Source organism: Centrocercus urophasianus, unplaced genomic scaffold (assembly GCF_019232065.1).
Source record: "Centrocercus urophasianus isolate 14NV4802_14NV808 unplaced genomic scaffold, USGS_Curo_1.0 seq_24, whole genome shotgun sequence".
In the NCBI taxonomy this organism is placed as follows: Eukaryota; Metazoa; Chordata; class Aves; order Galliformes; family Phasianidae; genus Centrocercus; species Centrocercus urophasianus.
Genome location: NW_024884800.1, coordinates 8,598,163 through 8,625,332, shown reverse-complemented (window position 1 = coordinate 8,625,332; position 27,170 = coordinate 8,598,163). Strand labels below are relative to the sequence as shown.

At 36.3% G+C, this 27,170-nt stretch overlaps 1 protein-coding gene across 1 annotated transcript in view; it reads left to right on the top strand.

Moving 5' to 3' along the window:
* The window catches only part of LOC122163674 (connector enhancer of kinase suppressor of ras 2-like), a 174,578-nt gene extending 147,575 nt beyond the window's left edge, over nt 1-27,003 (top strand). Inside the window, 6 exon segments of the mRNA XM_042825066.1 lie at nt 4,856-4,927; nt 14,924-14,994; nt 15,696-15,799; nt 17,225-17,732; nt 18,037-18,236; nt 18,639-27,003. Of these exon segments, the coding sequence (XP_042681000.1) occupies nt 4,856-4,927; nt 14,924-14,994; nt 15,696-15,799; nt 17,225-17,732; nt 18,037-18,236; nt 18,639-18,854 (1,171 nt within the window). The 3' untranslated portion in view covers nt 18,855-27,003.
* Nucleotides 27,004-27,170: the final 167 nt, after the last annotated feature.

The window sequence follows — 27,170 nt, the reverse complement described above, 5'->3', positions numbered from 1 at the left end:
ATGCTTTTCTGATGACTAAATTTGGTTTTGGTCTGTAGGAATACATCCTACAACTACGAACATGTGCACAAGAAAGTACAGAAGATGTGGATTACAGTAGAGGCTGCTGATTAGCAAATAGAATCTCTTCAATTGCTTGTTCTTGTCTGAAGGTGTTATTGCTGTCTGAGAAGATGACAGTGCAATTTATACTTATGATACTTCTTTCAACTGAGACTATCACTGAAGAAATTATACGTGAACTGAACACTATAAATTCCTCTGTGGAACAAGTAGATATTAATAATAATATTGAACAAATATACAGGAAAAAAATATGCTTTTGTTAAAACACTTAGCAAATTTCAGTGAATTAACATAGATTTAACAGAGGATCACTGTACGCAGCTAGAAATAGCTTCCAGAGCTTTAATCTTCGCATTTCGTACAGAGCAATTTCTGTAGGGTATATGCACAGAAAAAGTCTGATTAACTAAAACTTTGAATACTACTGAAAGCTGAGTACCTCCAGGCTTTGAATACTTTCAAAAAGACGTAGGTCCAGGGGTAAAAATATAATGAAGATGTTAATAGTACTCCCATTGTTCACTGAGCAGAATTTTCCTTTGATTTCTTCCTGAGCTATCATTTACATATTTGCCCTATCATAAAAACCGCATGTTACACTTGCTACTCTTTTACCAGCTTTTCCAAAGACTGAAAAGAAAGCACGTATGGTCTTATATTCACTTACATTTCAGTATATCGGGTATATGTGAATGGCAGGCCCTGCTTGTGTTACAGCTCTAATTCATGGCCTCTATGAGTGCACTGACAAAGCACTTATCGATTCTCTTTGGTGTTGCCTTACTGAGGACAGGACCGAGCATGATTGATATTGCCTGCTTCTGCTGAGACGCTAATGGTTCTGGTGAGCCTGGGGACAAAGTTCTGCAACCTAATTCTTCTGCATTCCTTTTGCAAATGAGGTGATGGTGACCCATTCTACGTAGACATAATCTAGAAAAGCTCATTCTTGTCTCTGTTGGACTACAGTGGAAAACTTCAGCTAGGATTTTGTTGTCTCCTTTTAAGAGAGCTAGGGAAATATTTTGTAGGATCTGTTCTTGCTTCTTTCCACTTAAGAGTATATTTGTCATGTAATAATATTTCTTAGTAGGCATTGTAATATAACGTGTTCCACTGCAAGCTTGTAATATGGAAATACAAGTCTGACTGTGTCCTTACTTCTGTATCATTGAGTTCATTTTAACAGTTCAAAAATTAGTAAAGCTCAGTTAAAAAGGATGGGAAAGAAGCATAGTTCTTTCCTATTTTTTAGGTAGGCTCTTGCACTTTTACATAAATTAAAACTTTCTGAAAAAGCACTTGGTTTCCCAGTGCATAAAAGAAGCCCAGCAAAATTCGTATTAGGTTTCTTTCAGTTCTCTCAAAAAATCTTCATGGCACCCAGCTTCGATTTCTCCTCAAATCTGTCTTATTTTCAGAGCCAAGATTGTGAGATATTCAAAGAAGAAGAGTTACCCTTTTGAACAAAAGAATTTGAAGTCTTTCTAGAATAATGTCCTTTATTTTTAGATTTTAGATTGTCTTATCCAACGTTCTAGCAACGTTCTATCCAACGAAATCAGATGGGAAAAGTGTTACAGTGTGACTGTTACTGATGTCCGTAGTGTACACTGAATGCAATAGTGTTAAGAAAGCTTTGATTAAAATATATGGTCATTGAATGCATTATCTGGTATGGTTTGATGATTTGCCTCACTAATGCATTTAATGAAGGTACTCTGATTATTATATGAATCATGGCATTATCTCAGACTGGTTTAGCTCCCCAGGCTATATTTGGATGTGGAATGACCTTGTCCCTGCTAGAGGTGCTTTCTTGTTTTCACGCTGATAAACTTTCCATTGCTTTTGGGCAAAGCCTGCATCTTCATGATGTAGAATGATCATATTGTATTAGAAATTTTGGTTAGTTAAGTTTTTATGTGTCATAAAATGAATATCACATTATTTTCAAAGATATTTATAATGTCCTGTGGTGATGCTGTTCCACAAGATTAATGGAAATAAGAATATAAGGCTAATTTATTGTCTGAACTTCCAAAAATTTAAGAAGTGACCATTTAGGTTGTCAATTCAAGTTGAAACAATGCAGCCAGAATTCTCTATAAAATATATGTAGACATCAGATTATCTTAGAAGTTGATACAGATTCAGTAATTTTTATTTTTGTTTTCTGATAATTTTGCAAAATCTCTTATGTGCTACAGTGCCTGAAATAGCAGGGAACTTGATCTAAAGGAGTAGGATGTTGTTCTCAGAGCAGCATTCCCAGAAATTGGAATACACCTCTGGCCCCCCATTAGATGACAACAAAGAGGGGAAAAAAGCTGATGCACTCAAAAGCAGGGCTGTCATTTGGGTGGATCTACACAGTCCGGGTAAATGGGTTGACAAGGGCCTTACGAAATCCATCAAGGACATTGCAAAGTTCTGCACTTGTGAATGAGCAGGGCCCTGCAGGGAGCTTACTGGCTGGGGAATGGCTCTTCTGAAACAGGCCTGGCAGTGTTGGTAGATGGCAAACCGAACGGCACTCACTGTGCGGTGCTCCAAAAGAAACCAAAGGTAAAAACACAGATATCATTCTTCTGCATCATTCGTTTTGTCCACACGTATAGAATTATTTCTCAATCAATAAGTTCTGTCAAACTTATTTCCAGTTTTTAATGATAGTGTGTCTTAAAGCTTCTCAAGTAAGAGTCTTTGTGACACTCCTGGGAGATGGATGTATTGTTGTCCTTTGCAGCCCAGAAAGAGAACTGCAGAACATTTACAAGTTTCCACAGACCTGGGACCCCCAGTTCATAAAAATAAAAACCCGTTTACTTCAGAGTATGTAATATATAATAGTACAGAATTATGGCTTATTTTGCTCACCTTTTAAGTGAATTTAGGAATATATATATAAAAAAGATATTAATGAACATTTATGTAGTAAAGCAGAACGTGAGAACTTTTGCAAAACAAGTCCACGCTGTACCTTAACTGAGGAAGGGCTCCTGTGAAAATATAGTATTCAATTTTATAGTTGCAGACTGTATCACATTACATGAGCATAGTGGAGACGAATTTAAGGTTTGTTTATCTGAAATCCTCTGACTATTAACAGGTCAAGTTTGAGACTCAATATTGGCATTCTAATGCTTTCATGTATGTAAATTTCCTGTCTAGAAAAATAATCCTGTTTACAAGCAGAAACTCCATCATGTGATATTCTAACAGGATTAATCAAGAGGATTAGAATCTCCAGACCCACCATATAATCCTCTCCAATTCAAGTCAGTGCTTAAATATCAAGGTTGGGCAAATGGTTGAGCAAATGTAAGACTAGAAGGTCAAGATGTTGCAGTGTTTCCAAATAACTGCAAAGAGTACTGACATCAGGGAAAAGTACATACCCATAAATAACATATGCTTAGATCAAAATCACTTGCATTAAAATCTTAAAATTCAGTATATATAATTAACAATTGTATGCCATCTAGTGGGCATCAGAAAAGTTTCCTACCTATTTATGGATTTCCCATGCATTCTCTCTTTTCATTTGCAACGTATGAGCTGCCTGTTATTTCAAATTTCTGGTGTTGGTATTTACAGTAAATGCCAGTAAATATGCTGCCTTTTTGCTCGCTTATTTTTTGTCAGCTGATATTAATTAGTATTGACCTTTAATACAAATTTTGATCATTTCATTAGAATGCCACGTTTTTATAAGGGTCTAGTGACTTGTGACATGCTTTAAATCAGCAGAAGTAGAGATTAGGATCTTCACTGAAATTGTCAATTCATATGTGAAAACAATGCTTGAATATTTCTTACATCTTTTTGTGGATTCAGGATGTTTTATAATGATCCTCTGTGCAAAGGTAAACTTATCCTTCTAATACACATGTAAACTCATTAAAAAGGAAACTACAGAGAAATACAACTCTGCCACCTCATTCTTTTGCAAAACCTTTGTTAGGAAAGCCTGTTACTGTATGCATCTGTATTACCAGTATATACAAGAAAATAGGTGTGCTCAAATCAAGTTTCTTCAGCTTTCAATCTCTGAAAATTGGAATTAATCATAGTCATTAATAAAACACTCATTTGCATTTAAGCTATTAATAGTGGGAAACGTGCATAATCAGGTTTTTTATAATGACATGTGTAATGACTTGTAATCTAATTCCTACATCTAATGATTACCATATAAATGTCAGTATTTTAACCTAAATTCTACGTATGATAGTTGTTATTCTATTCATTTGCCAACTAATCAAAACAATAGTATTTAATGGTGTGAGTCTGTGGCTTCCTTGATAGCAGTACTCCTTTAAATTATTGTATTATTTAATTAATACAAAAATTGTCTGTCCTAAGTATTTCTTTGAGTAGAACAAAAAACACAGCCATATGTGAGAAAATATGGTGGGATCAAACTCATAGTCCTTTAGACTAGTTGACCTTTGAAACACAACTAATAAGTACTTAAATTTACTCAGTAAGATTTTCAGATTCATCTAGTAAGTTTTTAATTTATAACATCAGCAGTTATTGAATGGCTTTACAGTTCTAATTCAGGTGTTTCTGAAACTTGTAGATGTAAATTCTGAAATGTAGATGTAAGCAGATCAGAATGAATCTGTAAGTTGGATCCAGCAAAAGACTCAGACTGAGCATTCAAAAGGCCTATTAAGCTTGTAACATGCTGAATGATTATGGTGCATACCAGTCTTATGTTGTCTGTAGACAATATCCTTGAAAGAAAAGATATTTTTTCTTCTTTGTGTTTGTTTTCTAGTGCATTCAAAGCGTGTCACCCCAAAATAAAGAGTTTCTACTTTGCAACGGACTGTCTTGAAGAAATGAATAGGTAAGTAACATATTATTTTTCTTGACACACCAATAATTGAAAATAATATGTGAGATTAATCACATAGAAATGTGCTGCTGGAGCATGATGTAATGCTGATCAGTAGTGTTCTCAGTATAGCCCATTCTGGTCCTCCACTGCTTGTAGTATGTACAGCTTTACACTGTGTGGCTTATTTTGTTGGCTGCAATTTTTTGTCATGCCACATAGCACAGTTCTGTAAAGGTGTTAGAAAAAGTTAGTTTTATGGGTATCATCTGTGTTTATTAAAATTTTTGAGTTGTTTATGATACTTTGCTTTTTTTTTCTTGTTAAACCCTGAAAATATCCTTATAGATATTATGCTTTAACAGTTTCTTGTATGTAAATACAATGCATACCTATACCAAGGCCTCTACTGAGAGTAACTTGCGTTATGGAAAAAAGAAAGAAAGAAAAAAGAAAAGGGAAATTTAATTTGATCCATTGCATCACTCTCTCAACAAAGCTAACGAAGTTGCATTGGTAGTGTTGCTGTGTGTTGTCAAATGCCCTTGGTTGTGCAGGGAGGGCATTCAAGGCCCTGGACAACCTGATCCAAAATTAAAGTTGGCTCTGCAGCAGGTAGGCTGTGAGAACAGATGACCTCCTGAGATGTCTTCCAACCTAAATTACCTTGTGCTTTATCCTGTGACTCAGTGATGAAGGCAGAGGCTAGATAAAGGTGGGGAAGTGCCTGTGAGGATCAAAGACAGAGTCAAATGTTCTACCTCCTCCTGCTGCTTCAGGAATTTGTTTATTCACAGCCGGAGTAAAAAGCAAGGACACATGGGAAAACTCAGCCATACTTCAAAGTCTTAAATCTTTCATGGCACAGACTGCTGAAACTTTGGAATTTCGTTAGTTTTCTCTGTTTGAAGACTTAGGCTGAACTGCCTTCAGGATACAGATGGATGTAAAACAACAACATCCATCAAGAGATTATTTTTACACTGTATTGACACATAAGATCAGATGTATTGGCACAGTTCAGGCCTGTTCATCATTCACTAATGATGATGAGGAGGAGGTTCAGTTCTCGAGTATCTTACTGTAGCCAGATATACTGCTTGGATGTAAATTTGCTGCAAAATATTTCTTTTCATTGTTAGCAGTGTTTCATTATTTGGTTATGTAATCTGGCTGAGATCTGTTTTGTACAAACCTGAAGTGAGGATCTTCTGCTACTTTTAAATATGCATGGTTTCTTCCTTAATTTTAGCTACTTTGATAGATACGATTTGTTTAAGTGCCATTGCTCAGCTCTCCCTATTATGGCATAAAATTTTCTGACTCAAGGAAAACCAGGAAGTCTTGATGTACATTCAATAAAATATCCATTGATTTTCCTATACTAGGAGACAACACAGCTGTCTTTATGACAGTTTACAGCCTCTGTGGAGCATAACAGTTGGTAATGTGCCAGGGTCTGTTTTCATATCATACTGCCACAATGGTTTGGAATTAACTAGAGCCTTTTTTTTTTTTTTTTTTTAACATTTAGAATCTGTTTTCCATGAGAGAAGACAAAGAAGGGTGAAGTTTCCCCTTGAAATTTTTTTTGGCAGTATTTTTCCACCAGAAGTGTTATTCCAGTGGGGTAATTGTAATTCACTCAGCAACCCAAATGATGGATTGCAATGCTTCCTCTGTAAAATCTCTGGGCATCCCCTACAGCCTTTATATCCTTCCTGGAATTCCTTGTCCCAGACATCATGTCTGAAATTGGATGGAGTAAGCAAGGTTCATAGAAAAAAAATGCACCTAAAAAGCTGTTATCTTTCCACCAAACTGCTAACTGTGTAGTTTAAGGTAATATGGCAAATAGTTTATGTGGAATCTCATAATTCTGCTGTCACCACAAAATTTAACTGGATTTTCCATGTTTACGCTGAAAAGTAAAAGAGTCTTAATATGTAGAAGAGGAAAGTAGCATTTCTTCATTCGTGATATGGACAATATATAGCCTTTTTTTCAGCTTCATTTACTGTCAGCTTTTTTTTTAACAGCTATTTATATCAATTTCTTATTCAAGATTCACTGTTTTCTGGATTGGATTTTTTTTTTAATCTGCAGAATACTGGAATCTGCCTTTAATACTGCATGGCTTTTGAAGGTACTATCCACTGATGGGTGGTAATTGATTCGTGCGTACCAGATAATGTTGTTCTTTTGCAGCAGAATTTTTGCCTGCTGCGTAGCATGTTGCAGACAGACTTTGCTTTGCAAAATTAATGCTCGTGCTGTTTTGTCAGGTCTACATGAGCATAGCTGTGTTCTTAGAAATGAATTAATAATGAAATTGATGAACTCAAATTTTGTTTGCCACGGTCACGAGGTATTCCAAGCTCGTTAAAGCCTTATTTCACAGAAGTGCTTCATCTGTTCCCAGACCATGTATAACCTATTTATAGATTTAATACTCCTAAGGAAATCAGCATTGAATTTAATTTTCAGTTGTTTTACAATGTCTATTTTATTTAAAATTTTCTTGTGATTGAAGCGTGCAGTTCATTTTCACTCTCCTATACTCTAAATGTTAAAGAAAGAAAAAACCACCCTCCTGTTATAGGCTGAATCATTTAACCATGCTTGATTTGAATAACTGGGTTAACTTCATGATATTAATAATTCCCATAAATCTTTGGCTGTCATTCAAAAATGCACTATCTGCTTAAACCTAAAATGATGATAAATTGATTTTGGAGGAACCACTTCCAATATTTTCCAAGATCTGAAAGTCTGTAAAACATTATTTCTCTTAAGATGAAACTGCTTGAAAGTTGATATATTCTGAATTAAATTGCTCTTGAATATGAGCGAATTTCAGGGTGCATATCTTCTGTACTTTTGCATAAGATGTATAACAAGAGAGTTACTCCAAGCTTTCTCTAAACCATCTTTGTTATTAAAGTTCATTCAGCTGTCTTCCATAAATTTGAGGCATGTTAGTGTCATTGTCAGTTCTTTGCCAGCTCAGATGGTAGACCAGTATTTGTGCATGTATTCATCTTTTAATTTACTTTTAATCTTTCTTTGTGAACAAGCTAACACCTAAGAAAAGATCTTGGCAACTAAAGAATTCTGACATACACCCCTGTTGGACACTACCCTTATGAACAAGCGAATGGAAGGCTATCCATGTCAGATCTGTCTGTCCTTATTTACAAGTTCTTTCAGAAAATGATCTGTAAGTTATTAAAGAGCTCCTACGATCCAGTCTCTTGCCCAGTGAAACTGTGGGGAATATGAAAGAACTTCACAGGTTGAAATCCCTGAATTGGTGCCTACCAATTTTTGTAAATTAACAGGACAGCAGATTTTGCCTTTCTTTGTGTCTTCCTACAAACTTGTTTCAAATTCAGGAAAAATGCAGTCATTCCTAAGACCACTTCAAACATCTAAATTATTGTGCTCACATAACTCATAAGTTGCAGCACAAGGAAAAAATATTTCTGATCAGAAGTTGCAGGCCCCAGAGCCTGGGTGAAACCATTACATATGTGGGAGTGAACATTGCAGCAGTACAGATACAGCACTCAGTGTGAGGAAAATGCTGCACTAGAAAGTGCCAGTACAGAGCTGTATTTCTTCAAAGTCTCCTTTTTTTTTTTTTTTTTTTTTTTTCTTTTTGGTAAGCCACCAAAGTCTTCCTTTATGATTTATGGACTACTTTACATAGACTTGTGAACTGCCATCTCTCCCTTGACACAGATTGAGAACCACTGGTTTCTAGCAGTACATTAGAGTTTATAGGAGTTTGCAAAACAAAACTGCAGTTACCCAATAAACAATCCAAATTAGCATTCAGGTGTGAATTTATCCCTAATGCACAGGAGCTAGGATTTGCATTGTCTGAAATTACAAAATTAACTTAATCAAATTCTGCTAGAAATAATACCATTGTGAATTGATACAGCTGTTCTGGGAGCCAAACAGTTCATCTGCATTTAATAGAGCAGTGTTTTTGAGGACAGTGCAGTACCTCCTGGTGATAAAGGAACATGCATTATAGTCACATATTATAGTGTCGTACTGGAAATACTAAGCTAACACTGCAAAAACTGGAATTTTTAATAACAGAAAGAAGTGGTCGATATAACTATATAAATCAGGCCTTTAACAGTATTATTTGGCCTGTTTGATCTGATTTATCTAAGAGTATGTGGAAAGAAGATTTCAGAAGTAAATCATCCCATTCCTTAAGAATATTCTGCCTCTAAACCCCAAAAGCCTCATCCACACCTTTTCAGGTCATACAAGGTGGATGCACGTGCTGGAGCAGTGGCACAGTAAAGGAAGTGGTAGATGGAGGCAGCAACCAGTACTTGCCTGTAGATGGATACCAAGAAAGTCTGGTGAATTACCTGCAGTAGTCTGATAAATCTATGGGACAAGACTACATTAGGGTGAAATCCAGTAGCTGCATTTCACTAATGAAAACAATATTTCAGTTTCTTCTTAACTGATTCCTTTATCTACTTAACTGATTCCCATAGGTATCAGCATGGTAATCCAAGTTCATCTCAGCAACAGCCAATTCTTTCGCTTTGCCTAGGCAGTGTTAGAGCTGCTACAAATGTGTTTGGAAACTATTTGAAATTTGGCAAGAGGTGTTCCAGTTGAGTGAGTTTCTCTGATGGTTCTGGTAGATTTCCTGAGGCTTTTATTTGAAATTGTAGTCTATCATAAAGGTATTGTGTATATATTTTCTGTGTTACACACAAATATACACAGTTATATTTATACAGTAAGATGCTATTTTATTTATTGCCACAAGGGTTATTTATTTGGCACAGAAGCAGTGAATTTTATTGTCCATCATCCAGCAGGAATTAAAGACAAAATAAATAAATAAATAAAAGAACCAAAACAAAACAGACCTCTGACCACGAAGGCCTAGATGTGCATTCAATTGACAGAGTGAAGATATAAAAAAAATTGAAAATCCTCATTAAGTGCATGAAGTAGATGCACACACAAAGAGGGCATAAATTGCTATGGTTCACTTGTCAATTCTTAAAGTGTCTGGGGCTTTTTTCATATTTTTCCAGCCTGACAAATCTAAGAAGACGGTGCATGAATCAAGATCAACAGAGTCATGTCAAATTATCAAATCAGAGAGTGCTTACTGTTTATCCCTTGAATGATTTTACTTAACAAATTCCAGCAACCATGACAAATAAAATAGTAGAAATACAGGCTGTTGAGAGTTGATATATTTGGAGAGATGAGCTCATTGAGAAAAGTGTTCAGTGCTGTATGTCAACGTGAGACATCAGTTATGTGTTTGGGTTTCTCTTATGTAGTGAAAAAAAAAAAGGAATAATTTTAGCCATACCTATTACATGCACTTTTATTCTGTTAAATGAGGGCATTACTTGTACAGCCTTAGTGAACAGTGAAAATAAGAATCTAAAAGGGAAACATTGATTTTTCAGATGTCCATTAAGAAAGACTGGTCGGAAAGAAGCCTGTGTGCCAAATACAAAATTGATTTAAAAATATAATTCTGTATTGCAAATAATTTTACAGTGAACTCTGGAATCCAATTATCTCACTGGTTTGAGAGGATATAATACAAAGTTTATAACCTGAAAATAAATATAAATTGCACTAAATAAATTGTAGGTATGAAATAGATGGTGCAAGAGGATCTGTATTTTAATAAACTAGAAGCTGACTTGATTGAATTGAATTTAACTTCAGTTCTGTTTTTCCTTTTAGCCAAATAATCCGTAGTATACATGCAATTCCAAAAGTGAAGAAAGATATATTCCTGCTCTGAAACTTTTAAAATACAAACCTGTGATGACTTGGAAGTGCAAGTATTAATTGATGAAAAGATACAAGATAAGAAATGAGTTTTAAATATATAACTCTTTATTTATTTATGATGTGCTTTAACATCTTGGTATTTCATTGGTTTCATTTTTTAAGGAAACGCTTAAGAAAAATGAATAGTTAAGGGGAAGGGCTTGTTTTTTGAGTTTACACCTTTTCAGGGTATATCCATTTTTTTCCTTTTTCACCTGAATTAAATGTTTAAAAAAAAAGAAAGAAAAGAAAGAAAAAAAAGCAAGAAAGAAAAATGTTCCAAGGCATTTTCCTTGATCTGGATTGCTAGAAAGAAGTAGCCAAGTGGATGAAGTCTGACTCAAATAAATACTCCGTTACCTAAATACAGGCATTAAACATTTCTTCTCTGCTTATGAGGAAGCAGTCCTTTTTGATGGTAGCAGTTTGCTATAAATTAACCGTACTGCCTTTTTTAATACTTTCCTATTGACTCCCGAACTCAAATGTGTTCCATATCCTAGTATTTCTCCCACATTTTTTCAATTTTTTTTTTGTCTGTGGTTTTCTCAGATTTCGGCCTTTGCCCATGTCATTATTTTTTTTACCTGACACCCTTTAACAACTTCAAGAAATTCAGTTGGTTAGCACTTAGTTTTCAAAGAAATGATTTCTTTTTTCTTAAATCATTGATAAAAACATGCATCCTTTCATAAATTGTTTCCATCTTTAGCCAGGCACTCTTAAAATGGAGAGTTCTGGTTGCCTTCAGTCCCAGGGACTTGCACTGACCTTGGCTCTGCTCATTGCTGTAGTCAGCAGAGGAATTGTAACAGCAAACAAAAACTTGCTGCATTTGTAAGAGTGGTGGCGTGTTATTGTTTTTTAATACAGTCTTCTAGGACAGTGAAGCTGTATGAAAATGTTTTTCTAGTTGTTTGGTCCATTTTAACATTTCTCCAGTGTATTTATTAAATGATCAGTAAGAGAATGTGCTGCTGACTCCTGACAACTCAGGGCATTTCAAGCATGACTCACTCTTCAGTATCAAGTTTTGATTATTGTCACAGCTACTTGATTCGTGACTGCCCTCGGTGTCTTTGTAAACATCCCTTTCCAGGCCTTGGGGTAGGATCAGACTTGCAGAACAGTCCCTGGGCTGCCATCCCCTGGTACTAACCAGAATTATCTCAGTAAATTTAACTTAACTTCCTGCCATGCAGCTCTATTTTATCCCGAAGCAATGACAGCAGCGCCTGTTCGTAATCAACAGAATTAATTAAAACAAACTCTGATTTATTTAAAATCTGAACTGTTGAGACACAGTACAAAACTTAGTCATGTATTGACATGACTTTCCCTGACGCTTCCCATTCCCTCCACTTGGTTTTCTAAGGTAAAGGCAATAAGAAAAAATAATTAAAACACTTGTTTCCCTGTAAGTTGTTACAATGTATGCAATTTGGTAAGAGTTGTTTCTCATAGGGCTTATATACAATATTATAAATAAAATGTTGGTGTAGAGTATCCTTGGGATATTGAGCACAGCTCCATATGCACCACAGCTATTTTCTGTCTGGAATGCAAACCCTACAGTTTGCTGCCCGGTCTAGAATCAAACCTAGTGAAAAGCACTGTTTAAGTTGTTCTCTGCCTATTTTTCAGAAGTAAATTGTAAAAGAAAAAAAAAAGATTATTTTTTGGAGGAAGAGGAGTCAAACTTTTCCCTCTGGGGCCGAGGTCTGTGGGGATGTGCATGTAAGGTTGCTATACCCGTACCTGTCAGAACATCTTTTGTCTTGTTGTGATCTCATGCAATTCAAAGTGCTATGAGGGAAGCAGCAATATAAACCGAACTAGACAAACTACCCCTTATTTCTTCACTGTTCTGCTTGACAGGTATAGCATATAGTCTTGCACTGCGTGGCCTTTGATTAAGCACACGCAGTCACTTATCCCTTAGAGAGTCTGATTCTGACACACAGCTCCCATTGCCTTCCTGAAACCTGACATTTGCCTTCAAGGCATTCAATGCAAAGTTCTGAACCAAGTGGATGAGTTAGTTTCAAGCTTTCCAGAGAGAACTTTTTTATAACCTTGGCTGCCTGTTTTCTTAATAAAAACGAAAGTATGCATTTACTCATCAGGCAAATTCATCATGTTTACACAGCTTTCCTTTTGAATTGAGTTTGCATTTCCTTGGGGGCGGGGGGAAGGATGTGTTAACTGCAAGAAAAAGATCTGTAATCTCAGCACTTCTCTAACTCCTGATTAACCTCAAAAACATTCACTCAGGCTTTTTAAAAAAATACAAAACCCAAGATTGAGATTCTTTTTCTTTTGTTAGAAGAGAATTTATCATTTGAAACCAGTGAATGTCATCAGATATCTCTTTTCATTTTCTTGACAAAGAGCTAACTCTGAATTGCGGTAAATGAGGTAGGAATGTACTTGCAACTATTGCAAGGGCCTTCTTGCCTTCTGGTAGGAAAAACAAATCTGGGCAATCTTCAAGGAGGAGGAATACCTTCTGCTAATTCCAGATACGGACACTGAGGCCATATGAATAAAGCAGATACCTGTCTGCTGAGGAAATCCATGTTATTTTGAAGGTTAACATTAACAGTGAGCAGCAAATAGCAATGAGCAACAAGACAAACTGGCAAGAAATTTAAGCCAACAAAAATGTCAGCACACTGATCACTAAACGGGCTGAAGATGGTAGCACCCTGGTTTATCATTGGTGCTTAAGCAGAGCCTTAGTTAAAGTACCTAAGGCATAATGCCTAACTGTCAAGGTAAAGCATGACTACAACTGTTTTTCTCCAATGTTAATGAGTTTAGGGATTCACGAATCACTGTTGAAAAAATAGTAAATACAAATGCTTAATAATGAGTAAAAGTATGATGTCATTTCAATTACTGCTCTAAATATCATGCCTTTTAAAATGAAGCAAATGTCAACTGACCAACATGTCCTTTATTGAATGAAATTATTCTGGTGAGTGCTGCAGAAAATCGGCTTTTCAGTAAACCTGTTAATCCGTTTGAAATTTACTTCCTTAGTGATAAAGATGAGGTATGCATGCTGATGCAAGCAATGTCTCTGTTAGCAGTTCTAAGCCTGTAGCTGGCATTTGTGAAAAATAATCATTGATTTAATTTTTACTTCCAAATTGGGGACTTCTGTTTTAATATGGAAATGCCAAAGCAATGCTATTGTACAATTCTTCGTATTTTCATACTTTGCTATTGAATTAATCATTATAACAATTACCTGTAAAAAGTAAATGTTGTTGTTCTCTTTAGATACTTACATAAGTCGTAAGATATATAGAATGATTTGCTGAAGGCCATACAGTGAGTCTGTTTTCTATCCAATGTTACAGGTGAAGACCATTGCTTTGAGCAACTGCAGTGCATTGCTTACACCAGCAGATGAATGCATGCTGAATTGTTCTCTATTTTTAGTGGAGTATGCTCTCCCTTCATTTTCTGTCTCCTTGCTGCTACCTTTAATATTCTATGTCATTACAAAAGTAATGTATTCATGAATGCCCTTAAAAGCTTGTTTTGTTCTAATTACACTTAATAGGTTTCCTGTTTCAGTCTGCAAAAAAAAAAAAAAAAGGTCATTATTGTAGATTACCTGTTGTTTACTGATGTCTTTCTTGAGAAGTCTTTGGAAGGTTTTTTTTGTTGTGGTATGATTCATCAGCCAAGAAAATAATTAGTAACAAAATGTGCGTTGCATTGTCAAAAAGCAGGCAGAGCTGCTTCTAGAAACCACATTCAATATGCTAGAAAATTAATGACATAATAATTTGGTCAAACTGTAAGGGAGTGTTTAAGAATACAGCTCAGATATGGGTTTTGCAGGTATTATCATAATGCTAGTTTGATTTATAGTCTTTTTGTAGCATTTTCAGGAAAGTTCTTGAAGTAGCGATCAAAATAAATGCAGTGTGATCCTGTGCAATAAATGCAATGTGAACTGAAACGACTTTCAGTTACTTGAAATTATTAACTACTGAATTTATCTGATTCACTATTTGAACAGTCTGAAGTGTTCAGTGTAGGGACTAACTGTTGTTTCTGACTTTTTTACGTGATGGGGTTCTGTACACCATCATGTTCACACTTTTGACTATCCTTCTTCCTCTTTTTCTACTATTCTTTTAGATGGATGAATCGTCTGGGTCTCGCAGCAATTGGTTACACACCTGATGACAAGGATGTTCATCCTGATGAAGGTAATGTTTCAGAGATAAGTAGAAGAGCAGAGAGTGCACTGTTCATTATTTGAATGAAGTTGGAGATGTCATAACTGACTTCTTTATTAACGTGTTATGTCTTATCATAAGAACATATAGCCCTGAAGAATTAGATTTAGTGTCATCAAAAAATAAAATCCAGAATAATAGTTTAAGAAATATTTTAGAAAAATGATAAACACAATGCTAAGTCCAGGCTGCATTATGATCTCCAAGAGCAGAGCCATCACCTATGCTCATCACCCTAGAGCAAGTGAAGACATCACAGTTACAAGGTCAAGATGTGCTTTAGATCCATGCTTCATCTTCTGAGCCTTGCCTTTTTTGTCATGACCTAATAGGTGAACACTGATCAAGTAAGCGTTTAGGCTCAGTTCTACTTTGGCTCCTCAAAGGAAGTTTCCTTTTCAAACTCTGACCAGAAGCTATTGTTTATTGTACAGTGCTTAGTTAGGTGCTTAATGTGCTTTCTGTAACACTATCCTAAATCATTTGAAGGTGGTTCTTTGTACCTGTGTATCTGAAATACCATCCATTTTTGCAAGATCTGCTCCTCAGTGGCTGCCAAGTGACCTAGGTGACTGTGAAATGTTTGCCCTTGCAAGCTAATGATATTTTGAAACTGTCAGAAACAGTTCTTGTGGAAAAATACATCACTGAAACCCAGAATGCTTTGTTAGCAGATTACTGGAGTGAAAGCGACCAGGATGATGTTGATGGCTCTTTAACGCTGAAGCAGGAAGGCTCCTCAACACTGTGTGACACCTATCACCGAACACCTTCAGTGAGTTATAAATACTGACGTTAGGTCACCACAAAAGATGTGCTTTGATTTGCATTTTGCTTTGTTTAGAACATTAATTATTATTAAGGTGGAACAAAAATAGATCTCATTGTGAGAATGAAATTAGTGCTGTTCCTCACGAGCTATGAACTGAATGAAGTCAACTACGAAGTAAAGAGAGGTAAATGTCTTCTTACACGGATATGCCACCAGACTGTGTGTACCATATTTTTGTATGATTTGGGTAATTACATCTCATACCAACAAAAGATTCAAATGCTGACTTCACTGCAGAATGTGAATATAACACAATGAATGGGACCGTTTGCATTAGCTGAGACTGTTTTTCTAGTATGAATATTGGACACTGAATATTATTGGATGTTTGAGATTGAGACTGGATCACATTCATTTCATAATTATGTTTTAGTATGAACATTCCTTTTTAAAAATGAATTTTTAGAGGTAAGGCTTTTTTTTTTTCTTTCTTTTTTGGTCTGTTTTTCACCAGATGAAGCATTGCATACAATGCAATAGAGTAACAGTATTTTCTGGCAGCATCATGAGACATTAAGTAGCAGACAAAAATACTTCTAGTATATAGCAGGGAGAGGTTTTGATAAACTAGAGAAAAAAATGCTTTGTTTACAAACAGGTTCTAGTAGCAAATAAGAACATTTCTAACATATAGAACATGCTGTGATGTGTAATCTGTTTCTAAGCAGATAGGATTGTTCTCTATTTTTCTTTCAGATTTTTCTTCAGCGTGAATGACACGATCCTCACACTGCCAGACCCAAAGAAAGAGAGACTGAGGCAACAGCATCACATGGGTGAAGTTCAGACTGATATTCACCCATGTGATGCTGTTTTATCAACTGAGACACAGGTTAAGCCTCTCCCTTTCTGTTTTTCCACTTTTTTGCCTTTCTCTTTGTTTTTGAATTAAAATGATACACAGACCCAGCACAGTTAAAATGATATGATACATTGAGCAGTCCCCCCAAATTCAAAAATTTTTGTTTTTGTTTTTGCTTTTTCTTGTTTGGCTGGATATTAATCCTCTAAAAATAAGAACGGAAATCCAATTACCGTTTCTTTTGGGGGCTTTCATGTCTTCACAGCACACTGCTGGACTGAGCATAAACTGGACAGGTCTCCAGAAAACCTTTGTTTTCAAACAGTTCTTTCCAGCAGTTGTTGCTAATGGGCAGAGAATGTGCAAAACAAGAATAGGGAGTGGTCGAAAGAGAGCAGTTGCATAAAAGAATTCACTGCTAGGTATGTTCGTTCACAAAGGTTCGTATTATGACATATCAAAACACACATATAAGCCCATTGTATTAGTACATATCATGTTCTTGTGATTTTCTTGGGTCTATTCAAAACCTTGTCTTAAAGTCAGATCTTTTTGTTTCTTTTCAGGTGACTTCATCAAGTCCATTCCCTGAAGCCAAACATGGACGACACTTCTCAAGTGAATCAACATATTCCCATTCTTCTGCTGAAGATTCTCGACAAGAGGTCGCAGGAAGCACACATTCATCAGGATGCAGACCTCCCTACCGAGAAAGACGCTCGTGGCAGGATCTGATAGAGACTCCATTAACCAGTTCAGGGCTCCATTTTCTCCAGACTGTTCCTCCTGATCCAGAATATGTGGGCGGTCAGCCTGGGATGTCACCAGAAAGACGAAGACAGGCAACACTGCCAGTACAAAAGCGTCATAATTATGAACAGGACGGGCCTTTCCCTTTAGTGGAATGTCAGAGAGGACATGGCTCTCATAGCAGGCCACAGAAGCAACGCAGTCAAAGCCTTCCACGAAATAGAGATGTCAGGGGTAAGGGGCGTGTGAAGTCCATAGAAGGAACAGAGGACAACTTGGAAGAGAAAATTCCTATTAGAAGGCATAATAGTTTTTGTGCAGAAGGTAAGCTTTTGGAGGTACTCTGATCCACCTTACTGCTTTGAAAGAGCAATAATTCCATTATTCTCAGCCAAGTTTTTGTCCGTCAAGATTTGATTCTGACAAATTCATCAATGAGTACGGAGGACTTTGCATTTGAAATGCTTGAATGTAGTGTTTAATGATACAGCTTTGTGGCTTTTCAAAATGAAAATGGGAAGACTGTATCATAGGTTATTTTACACACTAATTTGCAGTATTATTTTTTTTTAATCATCTTCAGCTGAATTGGCTGTGGCTGTTCTTAGTTTTCTTTATTTTCTTTCAGAAGTCATAAAAGAAACTGGAGAAAAGTTAGATGGTCTACAAGAGCTTTATAAGTCTCTGGAAGAAGCTAGTTTGTCAGCTTTTGGAGAACAGCGTCCTTCCACCAAGCAGGAGTTCCGCAAGTCTTTTGTGAAGCGATGTAATGATCCAGTTATCAATGAAAAGCTTCACCACATCAGAGTACTCAAGAGCACTTTAAAAGTAAGGTTTTATCATTAATTTTGTGTGTGAGAAATCTGCACTTGCAGAAGTTAAACTGTCAGTGTTTTCCCATAGAGGGTTTCTTCATCACTTTAGAATTAAGTTTCAAAGAAACTTATGGTACTTGAAAGCAATTGTGTTCTAGTCTCAAATCAAAATGAAGCCAAAACCAACCAAACATTACTTGGCACTCTTTATAGGCGTGTTGTAAAAAGTGCCAGGACATGAGCTGTCAACCAGATTAAGCTGTAGTAGTTCCTGAATATAGCCAAAAAATTAAAGTGTCCACAGTAGTCTCAACAGTACATTGCTTTAAAATGAAAGAAGAAATAAAATTCCAAAATACAATGTGTGAGATGCATTTCATTTTGACATGTACTGTGTCTTTCTGGAATTTGATAGGCAAAGGAAGGGGACCTCACAGTTATCAACAGCCTTCTGGATGATCCCAACTTAACATCAAAGAAGTTTAAAGATTGGAAACTAAAGAACTATGAGTTCTTCCTGGACATTTGTGAGTACAGTGCTGCTCTGAAATCTCAAAATGGAGCCTCTGAACTTGCAACCTCAGCACCAATGCTGACACATACACATTCATTCATTGAAACTCACGTCTGACAGGACTCGTATCATGAATAATTGCTGGGTGCCATGAAAAATCAGTAAGACAAACACTGTAATATTTATAAATAATGTGCTCAGCAGTACTGTAAATAAGTTGGATAAGAGAATAGTGCCACAGGATGCCTACTACATTGCATGATAAGACAATAATATTCTTTATTATTTTTTTTTGTTTGCTATTATCAACCAATGTCCGTATAAAGCTCTGCGTTGGAAAGAAGCCGTGCAGAAGTGTAACTGAAAACAAGCACCAGTATATTTAAAGTACTGTACTAAAATCAAGCTTCTGAGCTCCTGCAATCATTTTATATATTTAGATGTATTTAAATATATCTATGTATATAAAATGTAACGCAATAGTTGGTATTTACTTTTTAAATGCTCTACAGTTCACATTTTCATGTTTTTCTTGAGAAAAATAGAAAATGAAAACATAAAGACATTGGACAGTCTTAGAGATGAACAATTATTTTTGCTACATTTCCAAGTAGTGACCATCTTTGCAAATAAAAGGACAGATTTATCAAAATGTAAACTCAATCCCTATAGTGTGCCTTAAAATGTACACTGTACATCTAGCAAATAGATCCCAATCTGGCCCTATGGGCATACAGTATGGGCCATTTAGATACTGTGTTTGTAAAATACTGTGCCTGCCTTTAAAATGAATGAATATAAGTGTGTAGGTGTGGCACAGAAGTTAAGATATGAGTAGAACAATATTGGTTGTTCACTAATGCTGCAACTTACGCTGCTTTTAACATAATTTGAAATATTTCATGGTGAAAGAAAAACATCTGCACTGAATATGGCACATTCTGCAGGTTTTCACAGTTTCTTCACTGTGAATTTAAGTGACGCATGCCTGTGAGTCACACAATTCAAAAACCTGTGATGCTAAGGATAACTGTTAAGTAAAAGAAATCAAAAACTAAACCAATCAATTGGATTCTGCAATAGACTGGCAGCTGAAGTGGAGTAAATTATTCAAAATTATAATAATGTCTGGCAATAATTTTTAACTGTTCGTAGTACATCAGCAAGCAGGTGAAGTTATTCATTACGTCACTTGAAAAAACCAGTCTGTATTGATTGGTTTTGTAAAGACACACAGGTCACATCATGTATTTCACTTCCTTGCTTGGATCAGAATGAATCAGAGTTTGGAGAAAATACTTAAATTCTTGAAAATAAGATTGCTCTGAATGTTACTGAACATAAGTTTCCAACACAGATTCACAGTTTTCTTTGACTACGCTTGCTAGAATATTTCTAGAAAGCAGGACAAAGTAGATGTGAATTCAGTTGATGTCATTTTACTTAAACACAGATACTCACTGATAATTTTCCACTATATAAACCTGTCTCTCATATAAGAAGAACTGTAAAATTCATACAATTCAATATAACATAGGAAAAAATGGTATCTCAAAGAGGTTCTAGTGTCCGGAAAGAGATTTAGTATTCACAAATACTTATAGGTGTAAAAATGGGTAGAGGTATTTTGTTTGTTTAGGACACTGTCCATCAAGTTAACAGGACACAGGGAGAAAAGCTTGTGGGTCAGAATAAAGACAGAAAGATCACTGAGCATTTATAGACTCAGCCTGTGGAAAGCTACTTAAATGAATTGTTCATTAAAATTAGAGCAAGATAATGAGCAGCAAAGACAAAATTAAAACCACCTTCCCCCACACTGTCCCCCTTCTACACAAGCTCAACTTTCCTTTCCTGGCTCTTCTGTCTCCTCCCACTCTGCTCATCATGAGGATGGGGAATGGAAGGCTGTGGTCAGTCTATAACATTCCATCCCTGCCACTCTTTCTGCCTCACCCAATATTCCTCTGCTCCAGCATGGTGCCACTCCCAAAGATACTGTCCTTGATCAGCTTCCAGTATGGGTCCTTCCCACAGGCTGCAGTTCTTCAGAACTACTCCAGGATGAGTCCATTCTGTGAGATGCAGTCCTTCAGGAGCTCACTGCTCCTCCTTGTTTCCTCCAGGCTCCTTTGTGGGCTCCCCACAGGCTGCATTCCTCATCAAGGCACATCCATCCACTGCTCCCAGCGCTCCTCCACAGGATGCAGGAGGATCTTTGCTCTGGTGCCTGAGAACATCCCCTTGCTCTTCCTCCTCTGGTCTTGGTATCCGCAGATTTGTATCTTTGATTTTTCTCATTCTCTTGCAGATGGTGCACAGCATTTTTTGTCCTGTCTTAAATATGTTACCTGCTGTGCTGATGGTTGAGCTTTGGCCAGTGGTGGGGCTTTTCTGCGGGATGGCAAAAAGGCTCTGTCCTACATGAGGACAGCCCCGTGCTCTGTTCTCACACAGCCACTACTGCAGCCCTTCTGCTACCAAAACCTTGCCCTATCAACTCAGTATAGCCCTGAAGAAACACAACTCAGATTGGATTTTTATTATCGTTTTCTTTGCATTTATTTGAACCACTGTGGGTACAGTTTAAACAATCTAGAATAGTATGAGATGTTATTAGTAGGGATCTGTTACTTGACAGCTGTTTTGAGTTCTTATCACAGAAGCAGCTGAGTCACAGCATCACTGCAGCAAATACAATTAGATAAAACACGCAACATGAAGGCATATTTGACTTGCTTTAGCAAATGAACTATAGACTTGTGAGTCACTGAAGGCAGGGGCTCCTTATATGCATGCATCAGAGTGGAACAGGATCATGTTATACATATGATACTGGATATTAAGCATACACTGAAGGCTCTAACACCTGAGGTCATAAAAAAAACATCCAGGAAATAGAGAACAATAATTTGTCATAAAAATTAGAGTTGCAGTATTCATGCAAAATGAAAAACTGTTTCAACATATTTGTTTGTATGTGAATGCTGTAGTTACTGAATAATTGAATAGCAAAAGCATTAACAGAGGGAATTTATCTAACTTTTTTCATAGCAGATCTCCGAAAGATATTTCACTATTTTTAATACCATTTTTCATCTAATATGGAATAAATAACAAACATTGATGCAAGGAAATGCATAAATTTTGCAAACCATTTATAAACCAATTCATACTTTAGGTGTAAGCAGTCACTGCTAGATGGTCACCAAAGTAAGTAGATCAATCTTTCTATATTCAAAAACAAATGTAAAGTTTGTAAGATTTAAGTAGTATTGCTTGTACTTACAGCAAGCAAAATCTAATTTTAAATTAAGGAACACATTTTGTTCTTACACAAAGGCTAGCTGACAAGAATGTTTACATACTTCTTGCATGCATACTCAGCTCCATACTAAAGCTCTTCCTTCCCCACCACTAGTTTTTTCTTTCTGCATCTAAGTACAAATCCAGCTGAACTACAGAAATCAATGCACAAAGTCATCATAGAGCAATTATTTGGAATTTCATGATCTTCAAAATGACCTGAATGAAAGAGCAACAAAGATATTGTGTCTAAAATCCATGTACCAAATCCAAATAAGTCAGTTTCTCCTGGACCCAAAGGTACTCTAACTCTGTATAATGCAGCTGAAATTATTAAGATAGCTGTGATTACATTATGTTTTTAAATTAGGAAAAAAAAGTTTCCTGTTGAGTTCTTCAAGGGAAATAAGCAGCATCAGTAGAGTGCATTTATTTGCGTCATAGATTTTCTGCCTGCCTGCTTAAACAAAAACTGGTTCTTACCATATGTAACTCCATGAAGAGATGTTTTGGCTGTGTATTATTTATCCAGATTGAAGTTAGCCAACTTAGTGTCTTCAGTCAGAATTCCTGCCAGACTTTTTTTTTAAGCTGCAGGAGAAACGTCCCTCATTCATCACTCTCTGTGACTTCACAAGCTTAGTCTTTTTGTTTTTAACATACATTTCTATATACCTGATTTAATGCTTGCAATAGATCATTGCTTCCCCTTCTTTTTAATATACTGTTCTGTATCCATTGAATTCTTTGTTGAAAACTATCTTAGAAGCCATCTCAGTAGCACTTGCTGGGAATACTGGGGCTTTTTTCTTGATTTCACAGATGTTAGGCAACAACTTTCCTGAATTTAGTCTTGTTAATGTCAACAAGAAGTAATCAGAAGAGGAGGAGGTACTTAACAGTCTGTGTCCCCAAATTCTTTGACAGAAATAAAATTGTGAAAATACTGGCTCCATACTTGAAGCCAGGACAGGTATGATTCTGTTTGTCCTCACCGAAATCAACCTGTGTTGTATTGTGCAGGGAATCTGCATCCTACACAAAAAAGCCAGTTACTTTACTTCACTGGCAAAACCCATCTTACAGCATCTTCTGCTTTCTCAAATACATCACGAGCACTTCTTGCTCTGCATTACATTTTAGTGCCACAAGGAGAGACTGATCAATTGCTACTAAAATGTGCTGGAGGATGTGATTTGATGCCTTTTCCAAGCAGGGAATTCTGAATGTGATCAGTCAGTTTATGCTCAGATCCGGACTGCTATCTTTTCAGCTGGTAATGTGCTGCACTACTTGCTTTTTCGAAGGAAAAAAAAAATGTGTTGCAGAGAATTGCTAGATGTATGTCTTGCTAAATTCTTACTGTCATCAGCAATTACAGCTTTCCAGACCAAAATAATTATTCAATTCAAAGTTTAGTGAAGGATTGCAAAGGGGTTGCAATTGAAGGGGTTACTTCACTAATGCACTGAGAGTTGCTCAGAAAAATCTGTTTGTAGTACACACAAGTTCCAGTAGCATATTGTTAAAATAATGTAGCATCTTGGTTTCACAATGGGTTGTTTATTTCTGCTTAACTTTTCAAATAGGGAAATCAAACAGAAGGGCATAAATTGCTCCAAAAGCAATGCCTACTATTTATTTCCGTGAAAAAGACAACAAAGAGTACAGTAAGACAATTTGATAAAGCAAATGCTCAGATACAGGACGCTGTTCTTCAACACCATTAGCCGATTCGTGCAGATGAACTGGTGAGGACACTTCATCTTGTGGTATGACAGCTGAGCATGGCCATCCAAAATAGGGCTTGTTTTTCATACTGCTGTCACTGCTGCTGAAATGCACCACCCACTGTCTCACTGTGCTCACATCCTCGCCTGGGTCTTCAGAACATTCAGTAAGTGTCAATGAGCATCAATGGGTTTCAATTCAATCAATCAATTCTTTCTGCATGGAGGAATTCAATTCCACACCTTTGCTTCATAGTCAATTCCTTACCAGACTTCTTTTTTTTCAAACTGCCCCTGACTGCTGCCATCTGTCACACAGCAACAGAATGTAACAGATTGTTGGTGGGAAGGTTCAATTTCTGCCATCCCGCCATCATCTGCCTGACATTGTGGGCCAGCATAATTAAATGGGAGGCATTACTTTTGGAGCAGCCCTTGTAGTAATGCCTTTTTGTCTGTAGGGTAAATTCATAGAAGACTGCAGGCCTTAGACCACTGAGCTGAAGATCTCCTTAGAGATAATAAGCACTCTTCCCTGTTGCCAGGTGTTGTTTATTAATGATTATTTACAAAAATCTTCAACAGACCCAAGAAGCAATATTATTTAATTAATTTATATTAAGTTACAATAAGTTCCTTTTTTCCATCTAGAATGTTTCCCTCATTAAAGCTAAGATTGAGATCAGCTTTTTCAGGCAGGCTACTCTTGGGACAGGTTCCCCCACCTCTTATTTACAGTGAATGGCTGAGGCTCTCAGTGGCTGTTAACTCAGCATGCATCTGAAGATCAAACCTGAGACATATTATCGCTAATGAATGAAAAGTACACCGTTGTTTCAAACAAAAACAAGTAAGTTGTATTTTCTTAGTTGAGTTTAAAATATTTATTTACTCCTATTATGTATAAGCATAGTATTTTATTTCTGAACAGTTCCATTCACTATGTGTAGGCAGGTGACTACTCTTGGTATTGTTCTTGATATAGTACTTGAAAAAACATTTAAGATTAATTTCTATGCTTTACAGCTTATGCCATACTTGCGTACTTACACTGGTCTATAAAGAACATATAAAGTTTAAGCTTTTAGCAGTTTCAGTTTTGGGGGCTGTTTCTTTTCTTTTGTTGTTTGTTCAGTTTGTTTGTTTCGAGATAGCTGATATCTTACTGGGACCTAGTGTTAATAAAGTATGAACAATTTTCAGGAAGATACTGCCCATCATTATCTTTAAGAACCATATTCATTAGTATCAGACAAATATAATGTGTTATTTTTATCACATGCATACAAGGGTTAATGTGACAATTAGAGATTTTGCTGTATGCACTAATGCCACTGTGTGAGCAGAATTCGAAAGAAAGCAATGTTGAAGAAATTAAAAAACATGTCAACAAATTGCTGTTTGACCAGAAAGGTTCACTAACTTCTGTCCTCACATTTCTAGAATATTACTCATTCTCAGGCATTAGTGAGGGTATCAATACAGATCTTTTTACTAACTGTAAATGTATCTGTCTGAATGCTGCAGTTTAAATAAGAATGCTACATTATACATATTAACTCTATTGCTTTTTTCCACTGGCAACCATGAAGGAAATGTCTTAAGAAAACTTGTTCACTGGCCAAAATAACATCAAAGGCCTCGTTACCAGTTAAAACTTTTGTTTTACTGAGAAACAAGGTTTTCAATTTAAAAATCTGAAATGGAAACAGGTTAGAATATAGGAGAAATGCACTAGTATTAATGAACTTTTTACATTTGACACATACTGTATTACAAAGACAATATCCTTGCAAGAGCATTAATTGCTGGGCCATAGGTGACTTCAGTCTAGTTTACTAAAGTAGCTAATAAAACTTGTATAGAGAGCCTTTTATAGATAATGCTTACATGTATGAAAATGTATGACACCCTTGTACTATGGCTTGCACTTTACTTGCATTAAACTGTGAAGTAGGCTGTAGTAATGTCTTTGTATATTCAGGGGTTGAAATACCAAAGCACTAGAGTATTGTACTGCTGGTGTTCAACCTGTACTGTTAATTAAATCTGAACGTGCTGATAACATGTACTTTGAAAACCCCACTAACTTAAAATCTTTAGCAAATAATGCTATGGGGTCTCCATGCTCTTTGTTTCTTTGTAAATATAAACATTCTTACTGTTTCTGTAGCAATAGGAGGTTATAAACCAAACTTTCAATAGGACTGTTTTCAATAACAAAAAAAATCTATAGCGCCTTGTATAAAACTCATGGAGACTCCATGACCTGTGGGCATTTTTTGTTTACAAGCAGTATGTATATAAGTATTAGCGGCAGAACTGTTATTTATCACAAAGTTATGTTGTGGTTGATTCTTTCTAAAGTAAATATGTGTTTTATGTCATGAAAAATAAGTATTTTTAGTAAGAGCCATCTTGAAAAGTTTGAAGCGTCAAAGCTTCAAATACTCGGAATCTTCCATGTATCAGCCTTGTTTTTCCAAACAACTGTGAGATGAACTGAGAGGTCACGGTAAACCATCTGTCCATGCCAGGGAAGGTGTCTGAGTTGTATCACAGTTTATGACATCCTGCAACTTTTCTCTACTTGCCATCTTGCTTAAGCGCTTTTATGAGCAGATGCTCTACCAATATCATAGTAAAGTCCTTCAGCTCAATGAACACAGAGAGAAAACTGCTCTAACTGGACGCATACAGGTTAGGCTATGTTTCAACCCCTGGATACTACAGTATTCTTTGGTTTCACAACAGTATTTTTAATTTTATACTTGTCTATGTTGAGAGATGATCCAATAGTTTATATAGGCAGTGAACGTTAGGTTTCTTTTTTTCCTCTTCTCAGATGACTTCTGTGTGAACTACTGTAACTGGCTGCGTTTTTCTATCACAGATTAACTTGTTAACTTTTTGTGTGTCTACAATGAAAATTTATGAATGGAAAACTTCACTGTGTGTTGCTCACTGGGCATATACCTCATGGTACATTGCACAGACGTGTAAGTTGTAAGTTGCACTGCAACATTAAAAAAGGAACATATTGCTCTTTTTTCAAAGATATTAACTTATTTAAGAGATATAGCGTGTACATTATTAAAAAGAACATTTATTCTTCCTAAATTCAAACGAAGCTTTTGTTTTGGGGGGGAGAAAAAAAAAAAGAAAAAAAAAAAGTTGTAAACTTCAGTTGTAAATTTGGACTTCAATAAACGGAATTATCTGCACTTAAATTTTGTGCTGACGTTGTTTTAGTGCGTGTTCTCCAATAACTATAATTACAAAAAGTAATCCAAGACCAGGCCGTGAGCAGAGCCGGACCGGAGCTGCGGGCCGCTCTCTGCACAGGGCCCACGGGGCCAGGCCCAGCCACCGCCGGTAACGCAGACCCGCGCCTTCT